At 43.8% G+C, this 19,400-nt stretch overlaps 2 protein-coding genes across 15 annotated transcripts in view; one reads left to right on the top strand and one right to left on the bottom strand.

Annotated features, from left to right (window-relative positions):
• The window catches only part of TMEM116 (transmembrane protein 116), a 109,189-nt gene that overhangs the window by 88,018 nt on the left and 1,771 nt on the right, over positions 1 to 19,400 (top strand). For 7 of the 14 annotated variants that reach the window (XM_074007911.1, XM_074007910.1, XM_074007913.1 and 4 more), the window contains one exon: positions 15,483 to 15,901. The exons of 3 other annotated variants lie outside the window; for them this stretch is intronic. In XM_074007911.1, the coding sequence (XP_073864012.1) occupies positions 15,483 to 15,782 (300 nt within the window). In that variant the 3' untranslated portion in view covers positions 15,783 to 15,901. Of the gene's footprint in view, positions 1 to 15,482; positions 15,902 to 19,400 lie in introns of those variants that run through there. 4 more of the 14 variants (XM_065525265.2, XM_065525264.2, XM_074007921.1 and 1 more) reach the window with 1 other exon arrangement.
• LOC102129634 (disintegrin and metalloproteinase domain-containing protein 1a) lies at positions 12,543 to 15,567 on the bottom strand. The gene has a single exon (XM_045365981.3). The coding sequence runs from the start codon at positions 15,257 to 15,259 to the stop codon at positions 12,755 to 12,757; it is 2,505 nt and encodes an 834-aa protein (XP_045221916.2). The 5' UTR covers positions 15,260 to 15,567; the 3' UTR covers positions 12,543 to 12,754.

Raw genomic sequence — 19,400 nt, 5'->3', positions numbered from 1 at the left:
GGCGCGATCTCGGCTCACTGCAAGCTCCGCCTCCCGGGTTCACGCCATTCTCCTGCCTCAGCCTCCCGAGTAGTTGGGACTACAGGTGCCCGCCACCATGCCCAGCTAATTTTTTGTATTTTTAGTGGAGATGGGTTTTCACCATGTTAGCCAGGATGGTCTTGATCTCCTGACCTCATGATCCACCCACCTCGGCCTCCCAAAGTGCTGGGCTTACAGGCGTGAGACACCGTGCCGGGCCAAGATTATTCTTATGAGGCTGGGTGCTGTGGCTCACGCCTGTAATCCCAGCACTTTGGGAAGCCGAGGCAGGTGATCACCTGAGGTCAGGAGTTCGAGAGCAGCCTGGCCAACATGGCGAAACCCCATCTCTACTAAAAATACAAAAAATTAGCCAGGCGTGATGGCAGGTCCCTGTAATCCCACCTACTCAGGAGGCTGAGGCAGGAGAATTGTTTGAACCTGGGAGGTGGAGGTTGCAGTGAGCCACGATCACACCATTGCACTCCAGCCTGGGCGACAGACCGAGACTGTCTTTAAAAAAAAAAAAAAAAAAAAAATTATTCTTATGCTCATTGAAAAGTAGGTGTCCTAAAATCTCCCCTGTGTTAGAATATAATCTCCATGTTTTCAGTGACCACTTGTATTTGTTCATCCTGATACCACCATGTCTATAAGAGGTATTGTCTAAGAGTAGATTAAAAAGAACCATGTTTGAATGAATAAAGGACTCCTGGGTATGAGTGGTACAGGAGTGGTACAGTGGTGTGTTATTTGTACTTGTTGCATGCCTGCCCCAATGGCTAAAAATGTCTTCAGGGAAACCCACATGCTGACTGACCTATACTGACTAATGGCACATTCCTGATCTCCAGATTTACCTCCTACAGCATTTTGCTAGTCAGCTCCTCTCCTGATTTCTTCTTGCCTCATATTTCACTGAAAAAAAAAAAAAAAATAGAAGAAAATGTTGCTCCCAGATGAATCCACCTCTATCTAAATTTTCCTGTTATAATGGATGAATCATCTATGGTCTTATATAAGGTCAGTTATTTCATTTTTATGTAAGGTCTCCTTTAATTTCAATTTCTTATGAACTTTGCTTTTACAATGGGCCCTTCTCTCTTCTAATCTTAAAAATGTGTTTGTCCACTGGATCAACCTTCTTATTTGTTGTACCTCCTCACCTTAAAAAAATTACTTCTTTCAGCCCACATCACTCTCCAGTAACCATCCAGATCTTGCCTCTGTTTTATAATGGCTTTTATAAAAAGTACATACTTGACCAGGTATCACTCACACCTGTAATTCCATCACTTTGGTGAGGTGAATGGACCGTTTGAGCCAGGGGTTGGAGACCAGCCTGGGAAACATAGCGAAACCTCATCTCTACTAAAAATACAAAAATTAGCTAGGTATGGTGGCTTGTGCCTGTAGTCCCAGCTATTTGTGAGGATGAAGCAGGAGGATTGCCGAAGCCCAGGAGTTGAAGGTTGCAGTGAGCCAAGATCCTGCCACTGCACTTCAGGATGGGCAACAGAGTGAGACACTGTCTCAAAAAAAAAAAAGTATACGTACTTGCTGTCTCCATACTTCATCACCTATTATCTGTTTTTAACATTTTAAAATTCTGGAGTACTGCACATTCACTGAAATGTTGATTTTAAAAATAGATGTAGATTTTGGGGAATTATGAAAAATAGAAAAGCTATATAAGCATAATTTTGTTCAAACAACACTTTGAGCTCCACAGCAGTAACCTAGGTGCCCCTTTGTAATTACAAATTCCTCCTCCTGCACAGATACTCATGATCTTTTTTGTTTTTATTGTTACTTTTCTTTGAGACACAGGGTCCTGCTCTGTCACCCAGGCTAGAGTGCAGTGGTGTGATCGTGGATCACTGCACCCCTGAACTCCTGAGTTCAAGCAATCCTCCTGCCTCAGCCTCCCACGTACCTGGGAGGATAAGTACATGCCAACACGCCTGGCTACTTTTTACTTTTGGATTTTTTTGTAAAGTAACAGCTTCCTCACATTTTCTTGTACTTTCACATTCTAAATTTGCAACCTGTAACGTGTAGTTTCATTTCACCTGTCTTTAGACTTCATATGAATACATAAAAGTACAACTTTCTATGGGGCTTCTTTTATCCTGCAGTTCACTTAAGTTGCCTCCACATTATTGTGTGAAGCCAAAGTTCATTCCTCTCCATAGCACAACACTGGTATTTCTCTGTGTGAATCCCTTAAGATTCATGATCCTTTCTTTATCTGTTATCCTTTGCTTTCAGGGTATACCCATAAACACTGCTGCTGTGAATATTATTGTCTGTGTAACATGATGCAAATGCATATGACCTTCTACAGTATAAACCTAGAAGTAGATGCTAGGTTACAGGATAGGCAAAATTTCAGTGAGCTAGAATATAATAAATCATATTACAAAAGAATGTGCCAATTCACATTCCCAAAGCAGATTGGGAATCGCTAGCTGCTGCACACTCTCATTAAGAATTGGTGGTGTGACTCTTAAATTTTGCAAAGCTTGCGATATGCAATGATATTATTTTGTAGCTAGGCTTCGCATTTCTGTGAATACTAATCAGGATGAAGACCTTTACAAATGTTTATTGACCCATCCTTTCTATATTGATTCTGGTAGAATAAGGCTTTTATCCTTCCACCCCTATCCAGCTAAGTGTTCTACTACAAGCTACTAGTGAATAACTCCATTGTCAAATCACATGATCAACACTCAGTCCTGTCTTTATGCAAACATGAACACCATTTGCTGAGGCAGGAGGATAGCTTGAGAGGAGCCCAGGCAACATAGTGAGGCCCCTTTTATTTATTTATTTATTTATTTATTTAGAGACAGAGTCTCACTTTGTTGCCCAGGCTGGAGTGCAGTGGTGTGATCTCGGCTCACCACAACCTCCGCCTCCCGGGTTCAAGCGGTTCTCCTCCCTCAGCCTCCCAAGTAGCTGGGATTACAAGCGCCCACCACCATGCCAGGCTAATTTTTGTATTTTTAGTAGAGATGTGGTTTTGCCATCTCATTGGCCAGGCTGGTCTCGAACTTCTGACCTCAGGTGATCTGCCTGCCTTGGCCTCCCAAAGTGCTGGAACTACAGGCGTGAGCCACTGTGCCTGGCCACAAGACCCATTTTCCATTTTTTAAAAAAAATTAGTGTGAGGTGCCTTATACATTAAGAGAATCACTCTGCCTGCTGGATGAACAACAGGCTATAAGGGCAGTCAGAATGGAAGCAGAGGACTAGTTAAAGACTTGTACAGTTGACTGGGAGGAAGTTGAAGGTGACTTGTACAACACTGGAGAGTGGGGATGGGGTAAGAGGTCACTTTCTGGACATATGTTAAGCATAGAGCCAAGAGGATTTCCTGCTGAACTGGGTTTGTCATGAAAACCCCTCCAGAAACACTTTCTTTTCTTGGTTTTCTGGACAGAGCTATCCCTTGCTGGTATTCTACCACAGTGTCCAGTCTTTCTGTGTCCCATCTTTCTCTGACTTATTTCCTGACACCACTGCCTCGTAGCAACAACTACATGTGGAATACCCTAGAGCTAAGTCCTCACCCAGTCCTCAGATCCCTTCTCTAGCTATAATCCCTCTCTAGGCAATGTCAACCACTCCCCATGGCTTGAAGTGTCACTGATGCATAGACAGCTCTCAAATATACTTCTCTTGATCATGTCTCTCCTGAAATCCAGACCCAGTCATCTTACTGCATAGCCGACATGCCTGCTTTGATGTTTAGCCGGCATCTCAAACTGTCAACACTTCCAACACCTGCTCTATCCAGACTCATCCCCATCTTAGTAAATGGCAACTCCGTTGTTGCAGTGGCTTGGGGCAAAGCCTCTGGAGCCATCCTGCTCTGCTTCCTTTATCTCACACTCTACATCTGCTCTCTCAGCCAACCCTTTAACTCCATCACACAGTATTTCCATATTCCAACCATTCTCACAGTACCACTCCAACCACCTTCCTACAAGCTTCTGACATCTCCTGCTTGGCAAATCACAGGCACTGCTAAGCATTGTTGGCTTCTACAATGGATTGCCCATTGCCCTCTCCTGCCTGGTCCTCATATAGCAGATGAAGTACTCCTTCCATGCGTCTCAGCTCATATCACTCCTATGCTACAACCTTCCATGCTTGCCATCTCCACTGCAATAAAAACACCATTCCCTACCAAGGCTTTATGTGACCTGTGTCCACCCACAGCCCTCATTCACTGCTCTTCACACTGCTCACTCTGTCCAGAAGTGCCGACCCTCCTTGCTGTTCTTACGTGCCGAGCAAGCTCCTGTGTTAGGACCGTCTGCCTAGAGTTCCTTCTCCCTGGTTTGCCCATCCGCGGATACCTGCAGAGCTTTTCCCCTCATTTTCTACACGTCTCTCCTCAAATGACTCCTTATCAGACAGGACCCTGTGACTACTGTTTAATATAGCACACCACCCTAACATCACTATCAATCCCCTTGCACTGCTCATTTTACTACACTGCACATAATGAAACTTGGCACATCATGTAGTTATCTGATTATTGCTCACCTGCCCCAACCCAAGTTTATAATTTTCATGGGAAGAGGCTTTGTCTTACTCACTGCCACATGCCATAGTGCCTAGAACTATGCATGAATAAAGTCTCAGTACAGAGTTGTGGAATGAATGAATGAATGAATGAATGAATGAAAACATAGGAAGCTACAGCAGGTGCAAGCCTCTCAGTACAATGGCACTTCTTTTAAAAAGTATAAATCTGGGCAGTCAAGGCCTGGTGTGGGCCGACAGATTTCCTCTGGAGATTTGGGCACTAAGAGCAGAAGACAGGGTCAGAAGAGGCAAAAGATCAGGATTCTTGATTTGGGATCCAAGAAACTAAATTGCTTTAATGTCACCATGGTCTTGAGTGAAGCGCTGAGGAAAGCAGGAAAGTCCATGCCAGCCTTAGCCATAACTGGGCCCAAAGCAGTGATTTTCAAGTTAACCAAACCTTGCTCCTAACCCACAGACATTTGCTATATAGTAGCAGAGCCGGAATATGTTTGCAAATGATCACATAGTAGGTCAGAATGCCATATCAGAGAAATTCAGTATTATAAGTTGATGGTGATTAAATCTGATCGTTGCTGAACAATACACAATTAATAATACAATCTATATTCGTCATGGTGTTTGATTGGAGATCCATCAGCATTTATTTGAGCACAGGCTGTATGCCAGGCGCTGCACTAGATCATCTCACAAATACTCTGTGTGGCATCTTACTGAGGAAGAAACCCAGGTCTCAGGAAGTTCAGTTCCGTGTCTTAAGACCAAGCAGTGAGAACGTGACACCTGCTACTTAAGAATGTGGAACATGGAAGTCCCCTGATTTAGAACAAAGATGACTTTCTCCCTTTTAAAAAGGTTCATTTTTGCTCTAAAAAAATATCTTCCTGGTTGGACTTATTAGGCTAGCAAAACACAAGATGCAGAGCTGACATAGTTCTCATGTTCTTAGCATCCAAGGCAAGAAGAGAGCTCCTGGAGGGCTCAAGAAAGGTGTCTCAAATCTCTTCTCTTGAGTTGTTTCGTAAAACATTTTTAGGTATTTAGATTGGTTATAAACATGGCCAATGTACTGAGTCTAATCAGAAGTTGTCTGCTCTTGTAAAAGCTGATGAACAAGATGAACAGGCTCTTATTTTAGGGTATTAGTGTAAAAATATAAAACTTTCTATTCAAACCCTTCATAGTTGTAAGATTTGATATACTTATATAATTTTATGGCAGCAGTTTTCGTTTTTCCATAAAGAGATACTTGAATGTCTGGAGCTTTCCATAAATCCCGACATATCTGTTACCTCAAAGTAGGAACCCATTCTTACTTTTTTTTTTGAGACGGAGTCTCACTCTGTCGCCCAGATTGGAGTGCAGTGGCGCGATCTCGGCTCACTGCAAGCTCCGCCTCCCGGGTTTACGCCATTCTCCTGCCTCAGCCTCCCAAGTAGCTGGGACTACAGGCGCCCGCCACCTCGCCCGGCTAGTTTTTTGTATTTTTTAGTAGAGACGGGGTTTCACCGTGTTAGCCAGGATGGTCTCGATCTCCTGACCTCGTGATCCACCCGTCTCGGCCTCCCAAAGTGCTGGGATTACAGGCTTGTGCCACCGCGCCCGGCCCATTCTTATTTTTTAAACCAAATAACTAATTGGTGTCTTTTTGCTTTAATCTTAGCATTTATATTTGTGTCTCTGCCTGTTTATAATGACATAAGTTATTCATGGAAATAGAAAGGATGGCTTTGGGTGGGTAAATAGGATGGCAGTGGAGGGCATGAGGAAGAGCTTTTTCTCCTGTTCCTTAGCACTGACACTATGCCTTTTTTATTTCTATTTTTCATGTGAAATTGTCTGCAACACCCAGCTCATGGCTATTAGATCCACTACCAGAGGAAATTTCGTGTGTCTCTTACAAGGTTTTGTTTCTATTTCTCCAGAATTGCGGTTCTGAGAACATGTCTCATGAGTAAACATATTTCTCACTCTCACAGTACCAACTGGAAATTTCACTTAATAAAGAAGCATATATTCTCCCTGTTGCCTAGAAAACAACCACCTGATGGTCTGTTTCGGACTGCCTCCTCTATAGGTTCTGCCTCACTTTCCATGAGTATCCTCAAGCCTTATTTCATCTGGGAAAGAAAGTTGAGAAAGATATGTGGGAGCAGTTTCAAGAGCCTCACCGGGACTGTGAGGGTTAAACTAAATAGGAATAGGGAAGAGTAAGGTCATTCCCTGGAAACAAGACCATGATCTGATCCAGAGTGGCAAATGGACATGATATGTGATTATGACAGACATGTTAGGCATGCTGATAGGAGGAAATACTTGTTTTCAGAAACCATAGACCATAATAGTTGGAAACAACCAGGGGGTCCTAGTCTTCACTGTCCTTCAGTGTCACACCGAGTTTACATTTTCAACTGTAGATAATGAGCAAGAAGTTAAAGTTCCTGGACTCCAGACTGTGATGACAAATGTGTGTCTGGGGAATCTTAGTTAGGATGTTAGAGAACCCAGTTAATTAGATTATAGCAATGAAACAGGCATGATGTGTCAGACACTTGGTCAGTCATGATTCCATCTATGATGTTTTCCTTTGAATTTTTTTTTTTGTTGAGATAGAGTCTCGCTTTGTAGCCCAGTCTGGAGTGCTGCGGTGTGATCTCGGCTTACTGCACCCTCCACCTCTTGGGTTCAAGCGATTCACGTGCCTCAGCTACCTGAGTAGCTGGGATTACAGGCTCGCACCACCAAACCCAGCTAATATTTTGTATTTTTAGCAGAGTCGGGTTTTCACCATGTTTTCCAGGCTGGTCTCAAACTCCTGGCCTCAAGTGATCTGCCTGCCTCTGCTTCCCAAAGTGCTGACATTACAGGTGTGAGCCACGACACCCAGCCCTCCTTTGAAATATTTTTAAAAATATTTCCTAACTATGGGAAGTCACCATGGCTTTGTCATTGACAAATTCCTCCCAATATCCTCTGTTAGTCCATTTTCAGACTACTATAAAGAACTGCCTGAGACTGGGTAATTTATGAAAAAAAGAGTTTTAATTGACTCACAGTTTCACAGGCTTCTCAGGAAGCATGACTGGGAAGCCTCAGGAAACTTACAGCCATGGTTCAAGGTGAAGGGGAAGCAAGGACCTTCTTCACATGATAGCAGGAGAGACAGAGAGAGAGCGAAGGGAGAAGTGTGACACACTTTTTAACCATTAGATTTCATGAGAACTCACTCACTATCACAGAACAGCAAGGGGGAAATCCGCCCCCATTATCCAATCACCTCCCACCAGGCACCCCCCGCAATTGGACATGAGATTTGGGTGGGGACACAAATCCAAACCATATCACCCTCTTACACTTTATTCTGGCATGACCTCCTTATGTAAGACTCACATCTTTATTAAACACCATAAGTGAGTCTTTTTTTCATATTCCTGCCTAGCTCAAACATTTTTCAAGGATAATGTCCAAAAGCAGTATTAATATTAAAGCTACAGCACATTGCAACCTTATTCTTGGAAGAAATCTGCCCTTAATTTTGAAGAAACACTTCAGTGGGCACATTGACCCAATGGCAATACCAAAATGCTATTGTGGAATTAAGTTTGTAAGCAAAAGAAGTTGACTTATTTATTTGTTTATTTATTTTATTTATTTTTTTGAGACAGAATCTCACTGTTGCCCAGGCTGGAGTGCTGTGGCACAATCTTGGCTCACTACAACCTCTGAAGAAGCTGATTTATTTTTGGCAAGCTAATATAACTCTTGAGATATTGAGATAATCTTCATTGTGTGCAGAATTGCATCCCTGTGAGGCCATAATGTCCTCTGGGTTTAAGGTCAGTCTTTACTTTTTCTTTAACTGAACCCCAGAGAAGCGAGTGCAGTATGACTCCAGGTTAGGAAGACATTTCATCAGGTATTCCTGAAGGGACAAGCAAAGATGTCAGATTGGGACCAAGGAGAGGGAGGGCCAATCCAAGTTTCCCAGGGAAGGGCTTGACCCCTGGGCTGTCCAGTAGCATTAATATCTGCAGCTTCCCATTTCTTTCTTTCCCACAGTGTATTTCCCTATGTTTTTTCCATGTCAGGATAAAAATCTAGAGCCTGGGCTTGGCTATACTTTGGTGAAGTAAAGGAAGGGCCTGGGTCTCCACTGGCCTAGGAGAGAACAGATAGGACAAGATTGGCCCAGAGAAGGCAGGTAAAGAACGTCAAGAAGTCACCACCAGAGTCTCCTAGGGTAGCACCTGGCTGAGTCACATGTGACCACCAATATTATTGTGTTGTCACTGGAAGGTACAAGCATTACTCAGAAGCCCCCAGATATTAACAGCAAGAGGCAAAAGAGTGTACTTCCTAAAGACAGTCATACATAATGCAGAAAGCTGCCCCTTGAACCCCAGAGATTTCAGGCCTACCATATCTTCTTTGCTCTGCCCACATTAAAACTGATCACTTCCCTGTAATAGTCTATTCTAATGGACCTCAGCCTTCATGGCTAGAGTTTGGGGTTTCTAGACATTTTATAATTCATGTGAGAGTTTACAAACATGTCCAATTTTTTAACATCATTTCTGAGAACATTTATTCAAACACCAGTTCTAGGCAAGGCACAGTGGCTTATACCTGTAATCCCAGCACTTTGGGAGGCCAGGGCAGGAGAATCACTTGAGGCAAGAAGTTTGAGACCAGCCTGTGTAACATAGTGAGACCCCCATGTCTTTAAAAAAAATTAAAAAATAAAAATAAAAATTGGCTGGGCGCAGTGGCTCACGCCTGTAATCCTAGCACTTTGGGAGGTCGAGGTGGGCAGATTGCCTGAGCTCAGGAGTTCGAGACCAGCCTGGACAACATGGAGAAACCCTGTCTCTACTAAAATACAAAAAAAAAAAGAAAAAAAGAGAAATTAGCCAGGCATGGTCACAGGCATGTGACTGTAGTCCTAGCTGCTTGAGAAACTGAAGCAGGAGGATTGCTTGAGCCCAGGAGTTCGAGGATGCAGTGAGCCATGATTGCGTCACTGCACTCCAGCCTAGACAACAGAACTGGAACCTGTCTCAAAAACAAAAGAACAATAACCAAACACTTGTTCTAATCTTGGTTTCCCATCTTCAACATGGTCTTCACAGGGTTTGAGCTACAACAAGGTTTGAGCTACAAACCCTAAAAATAAGGATAAACAACTAAAATCTTAAAAGTCTATTACAAAAAGATTCCTTGTTTGCTAAAATTTGTAACTTCTTTGTCCAAGGCTGTGAAATCGTGTATTGGCTTTATTTATTGATTCCCAATTATCTACTTGCCTTTTGGTCCTTAAAGAGCTCTATTAAATCAGCCAAGAATAATCATCCTGTGTGTAAATCATGATTTATATTGTGATTCCCTTACCCTTGATGCTTTAAATATGTGATGCTCATTCTCTTTCATTACAGTCACCATCAGCATGCCCACTATGAGGGTTACCCCTTCTGTAACCCTCTGTATAAGTTCTCTGTACAAGTGCTTTTCAGCATTTTCACTTTATTTATTTATTTTTTTGAGATGGAGTTTCACTCTTGTTGCCCAGACTAGAGTGCAATGGTGTGATCTCGGCTTACCGCAACTCTGCCTCCCGGATTCAAGCGATTCTCCTGCCTTGGCCTCCCCAGTAGCTGGGATTACAGGCATGCACCACCACGCCTGACTAATTTTGCGTTTTTAGTAGAGACGGAGTTTCTCCATGTAGGTCAGGCTGGTCTCAAAGCGCCAACCTCAGGTGATCCGCCCGCCTCGGCCTCCCAAAATGCTGTGATTACAGACCTGAGCCTAGACACCTTTAGTTACACAGTTTCACTTTTGTCCTCAAAACTCTCAAGTGCTTACCAACTGATAGCATGAGTTCTTTCTTTTTTATTTTGTTTTTTGAACCAGAATCTCATTCTGTTGCCCAGGCTGGAGTGTGGTGGTACGATTGTGGTCCACTTTAGCCTCTAACTCCTAGGCTCAAGGGAGCTTCTCGCCTCAGCCTCTGAAGTAGCTGGGACTACAGGTGCATACCAGCATGCCCAGCTAATTTTTTTAAATTTTCTTGGTAAATTTTTTTATGTTGCTCAGACAGGTCTCAAAGTCCTGGATTCAAGCCATCCTCTTACCTTGGCCTCCCAAAGTGCGCTATGATTACAGGCGTGAGTTCCCACACCCAGCCTGATACCATGGTCTCTCACTGTGAATTTTGATCTTTTGGCATAAAATTTATCCTGGATTTGATTATCAGAATCAGACCTGAGAACTTGTGACCTGGTTTTCCTACCTGTTTTCCTTGTAGTCACATATCCACAACTGAAAACTTTGTTTCGGATTTTGCTTTGAAGTTTTTATTCCACTTAGAGTAACTAACATAAGCTTCTTGAAAGCAGACAGCAGGTGTTATCCTTTGGTTTGCTCTGTTATCGCGCATAGAGTAGGCAGTTAGAAAAGAGGCTCGGCAAGTGTATGCTTGGGGACTGATGCTCAGGACCTTCCCTGAGACAGAACATTTGCTCAGTCTGTAGCTCTGTTGTACCTGAGAAATATTTTGCAAGTGCCATGCGTAGAGACTAGCAATCCCCCATATTTTGAGGTTGGCTCTGGTTAAGTCATTGACTTGGCCAACACTTATTGAGCACCTACCATGAGCTGGGCCCTCAAAGCTAAATAAGATGCCAACCTTATTGCCAGCCATCTGTCAGGATGTAGTAGGGGAAAAGACACTTTAATCCATAATGACTACACAATGCCATAGGTTCATGATAGGATCGACATTTATTTGTACGGCTTTGGTTTCATTAGAGTCACTGAAGATAAAGCCGTGTTCCGGGAAGTTAAGGACATGTCTTTTCCCTCACTTTTTTTTTTTTTTAGACAAAGTCTTGCTCTTGTCCCCAGGCTGGAGTGCGATGGCACTCTCTGCTCACTGCAACCCTGGCCTCCTGGGTTCAAGCGATTCTCTTGCCTCAGCCGGGATTACAGGCGCCTGCCACCACTCCAGGCTAATTTTTGTATTTTTAGTAGAGACGGGGTTTCACCATGTTGGCCAAGCTAGTCTCCAACTCCTGACCTCAGGTGATCCACCCACCTCGGCCTCCTAAAAATTGCTGGGATTACAGGCATGGGCCACTGTGCCTGGCCTTTTTCTTAAAAAACTGAAGGAAAAGGTTCATAAGGCAGTAGATTCACTCATTCCTGGGGAGGGATGCAGGTCCCACCACTTACTGTCTAGCACTAGAGCAAACTCTTCAGTCTCTGTTTCCTCATGTACAAGTTGGAGGTTTCACAGGGCATTCGGGAGGATTAAATGAAGACAGTGAATGTAAGGTGTTTAGCACTGGGCCTGGCACAGAATGGAGAATGTTACTGTTATACTTACTATGTCCTTACTTCACAGAGAAATGACTACCATACTGAAAATTCTGTTACTTCTAATTCGAGATGTTCCTATCAATCATCAATAAACAAAGTATGAACTTCAGTAGAATTATTAAGACAAAAAATGAAGAAACAAATCCTTCAAACAAGAAGTGAGCATCTTAGCAAGGGGCATCTTGCCTAGGTTGCCTTCCCATTCTTTAGGTATCTGGACTAAGAGTTTGAGAAGGGCCTGGATCAGGTCTAGCCTTTTCTAGAGAGCCCCCAAACATTAGGAGTCCCAATTATTAGGTCACAAAAAGCCTAACTTACATATTATCAACAAATAGGCGTTTCTGTAGCTTTATGTTAAAATATCATTTTATGAATAAACTTCACAGGGCAAATTAAAACAACACATCACATAAACAACTTTTGTAACATAATATGTAGTTATGATTGGGATATAAAATTCTAGAAAAGCAATATGTACATATGCAGATAGTATTGCATGTTAAACAAAGTAGATGGGAGATGGCATTACCTAAAAACAGGCAACTCAAAAATTGGTCCTAATAAGACAAGACATTGATAGGAATGCTTCAAAACAAAAATTTAATTAAAATGGTTTCATTAAATGTGATCGCATAAAAATAGTTTATCTTACATATAATTTTAAATTATAGGTACTCAATTACTAAATGTACTCAATTACTAAAATGAAGAAAGTAGAAAAAAAATCCCTCCTTCCACATTAGTACATTTTTACAGACTTTTAGTCAGAAGTACAGCAGCATAAATGCCCACTTCATCTCTGAAGTACTGAGCCTCCTCCGTACCCAGTGTATCCGCTGTTAGCTTTATTGGACGACTCATTTTTTGCCTCTTCTTCCTGTCCTTTGCCTAGTTTCTGTTCTGGTGCAACCTCTTCTGGAGTTCCTTCTGTGTCACCTTGTGACCTCTGTAATATCTCCTTTCTAGCTCCCATACTGGCAAGAATAATTAGACCTGCAAATAATGCTAAAAGCAACAGGGGAACTATGTACACTAACTTCCCTAGGCTTTTGTTTTTATTATTACTCACGTCACCTCTTTGGGGATTACCATGACCAACAATATGATTTCTATTTTCTTCTCTACTTATAATTTCATCACTTGGCTTACCAGCAGGGCCACTGTCCACACTGCCTCCATTTCCTGGATTTTTACAGTCAGGAGGAGCAAAACCAGACCCACAATGGCAGTGCCTTAAATTGTTGCAAACTCCTTTCCCATGACACGATTCCTCCGGTCTGCAGTCATACAGGAGTATGGAGTGATGAACGCAGGAGTAATCCGTGCAGACTTTGTTTGGGGCACAAGAAGTGCCGACGTGCACGTTGCCATTATCAGGGGTATCAGTAATGTTATCGGCATCCATGCTCCAGCACCAGTCATTGTCATGAGGGACCTGGATCACTGTATGTTGAGCTTTGACTCGTGGTAAGGATTGAACACCTGTACATATGAGTTTCCCACAAAATACATTATCATCTGAACATGTAACATATGTTTGCTGATCCTCAGTGGGATGGCCACAGTTTCCAAACCGGTCTCCTCTGGTATTCATTGAAATGTAACAGTCTTCCGGGGCAGATCTTGCAGGGTACCCATATATATTCACACATTGGTTATCAGGGTTCTTACACTGACCCCCAGAGCAATAGTGAATTCTATCACACAACGTGCCATCTTGCTTGTAGCTGTCTGCAGGGCATTCTGCAGAGCTACCGTCACAATATTCTGGGAGGTCACACTCATCCTGAGTAGGACGGCATAAAAACCCCTTCCTTCTGAAAGTGCAGTCCAGACAGCAGAGGCCATGGCTGCACTCAGCATGCTCCTTCAGAGTACATGTGGGATCACAGCATGGGTCGAGGTGACAGGCAGAACCACAGTCACACTCCTCCGTGTCCTCCACCACGCCATTTCCACAGGCAGAATCCCTACGCTTGCGGCCCCTGGGCCGTGGCTTGTTAAATAGGCAGGCCCCTTTGTGTTCTCGAAGGAACTGGTGGAAGTAGTCAGAGCTGCAGTTGCTGAAGCCACTTTCTTTTGTGATATTTTCATGCATGAGGCAAAAGTGCTTCTCTCTGCAAAAGCAGGCCGAGTGGTCGTGCTGAATACCCAGGTTGTGCCCGAGCTCATGGACCATCAGGGCTGCAAACAACAGCATATCTTCATGATGGAAGGATTCAACAGCCGCCGCAAAACCGCTTGAGCAGGCACCACTGAGAAAGGCCTGGCCCGTATTCTGTCCAGGATGATGCCCGACGATCATGTGGGCAACATCGTGCTTCGCACGACGGAAGAGCATCTCTTGTCTCCAGCGATTGAAATTCCTGAGTGTGATTTGCAAGTCCACTGCGACATCTATTAGGTCCCCCTCGGTCCAAATCTCCATTCCGGCCAGCACCACCTCTGTGTTTATTCCCCTAGTGAAGCCGTTGGCCAGAGCAATGACATCCACTACTCTCTGGACCGTCTCATTGATGTTACTGCCCCACATCTGGAACCGCTGGTTGTTGACAACAACAAACATCTCCACGTACTTGGTGTGTGACCACAAGTAGGACAGCGCCTGTAGATCATGAGGCTTCCTGCTCCCTTGTTGCCAGCTAGTGGACACCACATGGCTGTCTCTGGAAGTGACACCACAGGAGACTCGCGCTTCATGTGCCATGGTGTATAACACATGTTCAAACCGTCTTGAAGAGTCCATGGGCTCAATGCTGTAAGATTTTTCCTCCTTAATCAGGATGCCCCTGAGACCTGCACAGGTGTTGACAGAAACAAAAGAACCTGACACTCCTTCTATGTAGCCTTCATAGTGGCAGTCATGTGAGATGAAAGGCGATTCTTGCCCCAGGATGCCATTGTGGTAACTGTAGACTGGAAAGTTATTCACAAAATGGCTTCTTTTCACCTTCAGGTGAACCAAGTGCTTCTGGCCTTGCATAAGTAGCAAATAGGTTGCCTTTTCCACTGAGTCTTCACTTCCCCTGACCATCAGCCGCTTTGGGATGACTATTTCATAGGAAGAGTAATATACCGAAGCCATGTCACAGCATGTGCTCGGGAGAAAAATTATCCCCAAAAGCAACATCATCCCCAGCCTGACACACGATTGACCTGGCACTAGCCCCAGCCTCAAATTTTTCATCTGGGGAGCCCAGGTCTGAAGCACCCTCCTAGCCTCATACAACACCACATGGAGTTTCATCAGAGAAGACAGGAAGGAGGCAGAGTCTCTCACAGAGGCTGTCACTGACATGGCCCTAGGGAATCAGTTGATGATGCAACTTGTGTCCATGAGCAGCAGCTCTCCCTGACACGCAGACCGTCAGACACAGGTACTAGCCCCAGATCTATGCCAGCTGCATGAAGCTACTTTCACCTCTGAAAGACCCAGCTTTCTGGCTGAGTCTCTGCCTAGTCTTCCGGGTCTATCTCATATCTTTCAGAAATTTTCCATACTTGATGACTTTCTCTTTCAGTTTCAGCTTCAGTGCCCCTGGTTAAGGTCCTGTCGACATCATGAAGGACATTCTATAATGCAGGACTGTACTGTGCGAGAGGAAACAAAATCTTCGTGCCTTTCTTCAACTGGGCCATATGGAACAACCCCTCCCCCACCCCTCCTGTTGTCCGTTGCTCAGCTAACTCCACATGTTCCAGACCAGGGGTCTTGGAGATCTCTCTGGTGGGCATACGCCACTGTCCATTTCCTCTCTTCTAAAACTCATGCTCTGAGCACACAAACATCTTTACCTATGGTGCTCTTTTCTGCTCAGTGAGGCATTATAGATATGTGTGTCTGCATTTCAGTGGCTAAGTGAGGTGGCTACCCTGTGCCCCAGCATAAACCCCAGTGGGCTGGTGACCCATGGACAAGGCACAGTAGTCTTTTTTTTTTTTTTTTTTTTTTTTTGAGACAGTTTTGTCCTTGTTGCCCAGGCTGGAGTGCAATGGCCCAGTCTCAGCCCACTGCAACCTCTGCCTCCCAGGTTTGAGCAATTCTCCTGTCTCAGCCTTCCAAGTAGCTGGGATTACAGGAACCTGCCACCGCGCCCGGCTAATTTTTGTATTTTTAGTAGAGACGAGGTTTCACCACATTGGTCAGGCTGGTCTCGAACTCCTGACCTCAGGCAATCTGCCTACCTCAGCATCCCAAAGTGCTGGGATACCAGGCATGAGCCACCGCACCCGGCAAGTCCTATTTTTTAACATCATCGAAGTTGAGTTTTTACTGTCCAAAAGAGTATATGGGAGATGCCAACAGAGCAGCTTTCTATTATGTGTGATTATCATAGACCATTGGCTGGTACCTCCAGAACTACACTCTCCTGGCGATAGCCTCACATAGGGAGGTGCTAAGATTATTCTTATGTCTTTTGAAAGGAAGGTGTCCAAAAAGTCTCCCCTATGTTAGAATATAATCTCTACACTATCAGTGACCACCTCTATTTGTTCATCCTGATACCATCAGGCATACAAGAGGCCTTGTCCAAGAGTAAGTGAACACAAATTCTTTTTGAATGAATAAAGGACACTTGCGTATGAGTGGTACAGTGTGTCATCTGTTGTGTGTTATTTGTACTTGTTGCATGCCTACCCCAATGGCTAAAAATGTCTTCAGGAAATCCTACACACTGACTGACCTGTACTGACTAATGGCACATTCCTGATCTCCAAATTTACTCCCTACCACATTTTGCTAGTCAGCTCACTCTCCTGATTTATTTTGCCTCATATTTCACTGAAAAAAAAAAAAAAAAAAAAAAAAAAGACAGAAGCAAATGTAGCCCCAGATGAATCCACCTGTATCTAAATTTTACTCCTGTTAGGATGGATGAATCATCCATGGTCTGGTCTAAGATCAATTCTTTCACTTGTGTATTAGGTCTCCTTTCCTTTCACTTTCTTATGAACTTCACTTGTATGGTGGGCCCTTCTCTCTTCTAATCTTAAAAATGTCTTTATCCATTGGATCAACCTCTTTATATGCTGCATTTTCTCACCTTAATGAAACCATTCCATTCAGTTCATATCATTCTCCAGTAACCATCCAAATCTTGCCTATGCTTTATACTGAATGGCTTTGAGAAAGAGAACATAGTTGCGCTCTCCATTGTTCATCACCTAGTGTTTGATTTTAATCTTTTAAATTCTGGAATACAGTGCATTCACTAAAAGGTGCTTTTTTTTTTTTTTTTTCAGACTGAGTTTCCCCCTTGTCACCCAGGCTGGAGTGCAGTGGTGTGATCTCAGCTCACTGCAAATTCCACCTCCCACTGTCCATTTCAAGGTTCTCCCAGGTTTAAGTGATTCTCCCACCGTCCATTTCAAGGTCTCCCAGGTTCAAGTGATTCTCCTGCCTCAGCCTTCCAAGTAGTTGGGACTGTAGGCACCTGCTACCACACCCAGCTAATTTTTGTATTTTTAGTAGAGACGGGGTTTCTACTAAACCAGGCCAGGCTGGTCTCGAACTCCTGACCTCAGGTGATCCACCCACCTCAACCTCCCAAAGTGCTGGGATTGTAGGCATGAGTCACAGCGCCCAGCAAAAAGTGCATTTTTGACATAGATGTAGATTTGGGGGAATTATGAAAAATAGAAAAGCTGTGTAAGCATAAATTTGTTAAAGCAATCAACAATTTAAACTCCACAGAATAAACATAGGCACCCCTTTATAATTATGAATCCCTCCTCTTGCGTATGTACCCAGGATGCTGTCTTATTATTATTATTATTATTATTATTATTATTATTTTTGAGAGACAGGGTCTTGCCCTATCACCCAGGCTGAAGTGCAGTGGTGTGATCATGGCTTGCTGTACCCCTGAACTCCTGAGCTCAAGCAGTCCTCCTGCCTCAGTCTCCCAAGCACCAGGGAAGACAAGTACATGCCAAAACACCTGGCTAACATTTATTTTTGAACTTGTGGTAGATTAACACCTTCTTCGCTTTTTTTGTACTTTTGCCTTCTAAATGTGCAACCTGTAGCATGTAGCTTCATTTCACCTGTGTTTAGACTTCATATGAATACATAAAAGTACAACTTTTTAACGGGGCTTCTCTTATTCCATAGTTCACTTAAGTTGCCTCCAAGTTATTGTGTGAAGCCAAAGTTCATTCCTCTCCATAGCACAACACTGGTATTTCTCTGTGTGAATCCCTTAAGATTCATGATCCTTTCTTTATCTGTTATCCTTTGCTTTCTATACCCATAAACACTGCTGCTGTGAGTATTATTGTCTATGTAACATGATGCAAATGCATATGACCTTCTACGGTATAAACCTAGAAGCAGGGCTGGGCGTGGTGGCTCACACCTGTAATCCCAGCCCTTTGGGAGGCTGAGGCGGGCAGATTACGAGGTCAGGAGATCAAGACCATCCCGGCTAACATGGTGAAACCCCGTCTCTACTAAAAATACAAAAAAATTAGCCGGGCATGGTGGCGCACGCTTGTAGTCCCAGCTACCCGGGAGGCTGAGACAGGAGAATGGCACGAATCTGGGAGGCAGAGCTTGCAGTGAGCTGAGATCGCACCACAGCACTCCAGCCTGGGTGACAGAGCGAGACTCCATCTCAAAAAAATAAAAAAAATAAATAAAAAATAAACCTAGCAGTAGATGCTAGGTCATAGGAAAAGCAAAATTTCATTAAACTAGAACATAACAAACTGTATTGCAAAACTGTGTGCCAGTTTGCATGCCCAAAGCAGTTTGGGAATCTCTAATGCTGCACATTCTCAATAATAATTGGTGTTGTGACTCTTAAATTTTACCAAGCCTGTGATATGCAATGATATTCTTTTGTAGGTATGCTTTGCATTTCTGTGAATACTAATTAGGATAAAGACCTGAAGACCTTTATAAATGTTTATTGACCCATCCTTTTTTTTTTTTGAGACAGAGTCTTGTTCTGTTGCCCCGGCTGGAGTGCAGTGGCACAATCTCGGCTCACTGCAACCTCTGTCTCCCAGGTTCCAGCGAGTCTCCTGCCTCAGCCTCCCAAGTAGCTGGGATCACAGGCATGCACCACCATGCCTGGCGAATTTTTTTGTATTTTTAGTAGAGACGGGGTTTCACCAAGTTGGCCAGGCTGATCTGGAACTCCTGACCTCAAGTGATCCGCCTGCCTTAGTCTCCCAAAGTGCTGGGATCACAGGCGTGCTCCACCACTCCCGGCCCATCCTTTCTGTTTTGATTCTAGTAGAAAAAGGCTTGCATCCCTCAGCCCCTATCCAGCTAACTGCTCTACTGCAGGTTACCAGTGAATAACTCCATTGTCAAATCACATAATCAACCCTCAATCCTGTCTTTATGCAAACATCAATACCATTTGCTGAGGCAGGAGGATGGCTTGAGCCCAGGAACTTGAGACCAACCAGGGCAACATAGCGGGACT

This window comes from Macaca fascicularis, chromosome 11, assembly GCF_037993035.2.
Source record: "Macaca fascicularis isolate 582-1 chromosome 11, T2T-MFA8v1.1".
Taxonomy (NCBI): domain Eukaryota; kingdom Metazoa; phylum Chordata; class Mammalia; order Primates; family Cercopithecidae; genus Macaca; species Macaca fascicularis.
The sequence above is the reverse complement of the archived record's forward strand: the minus strand, read 5'-3'. Positions and strand labels throughout refer to the sequence as shown.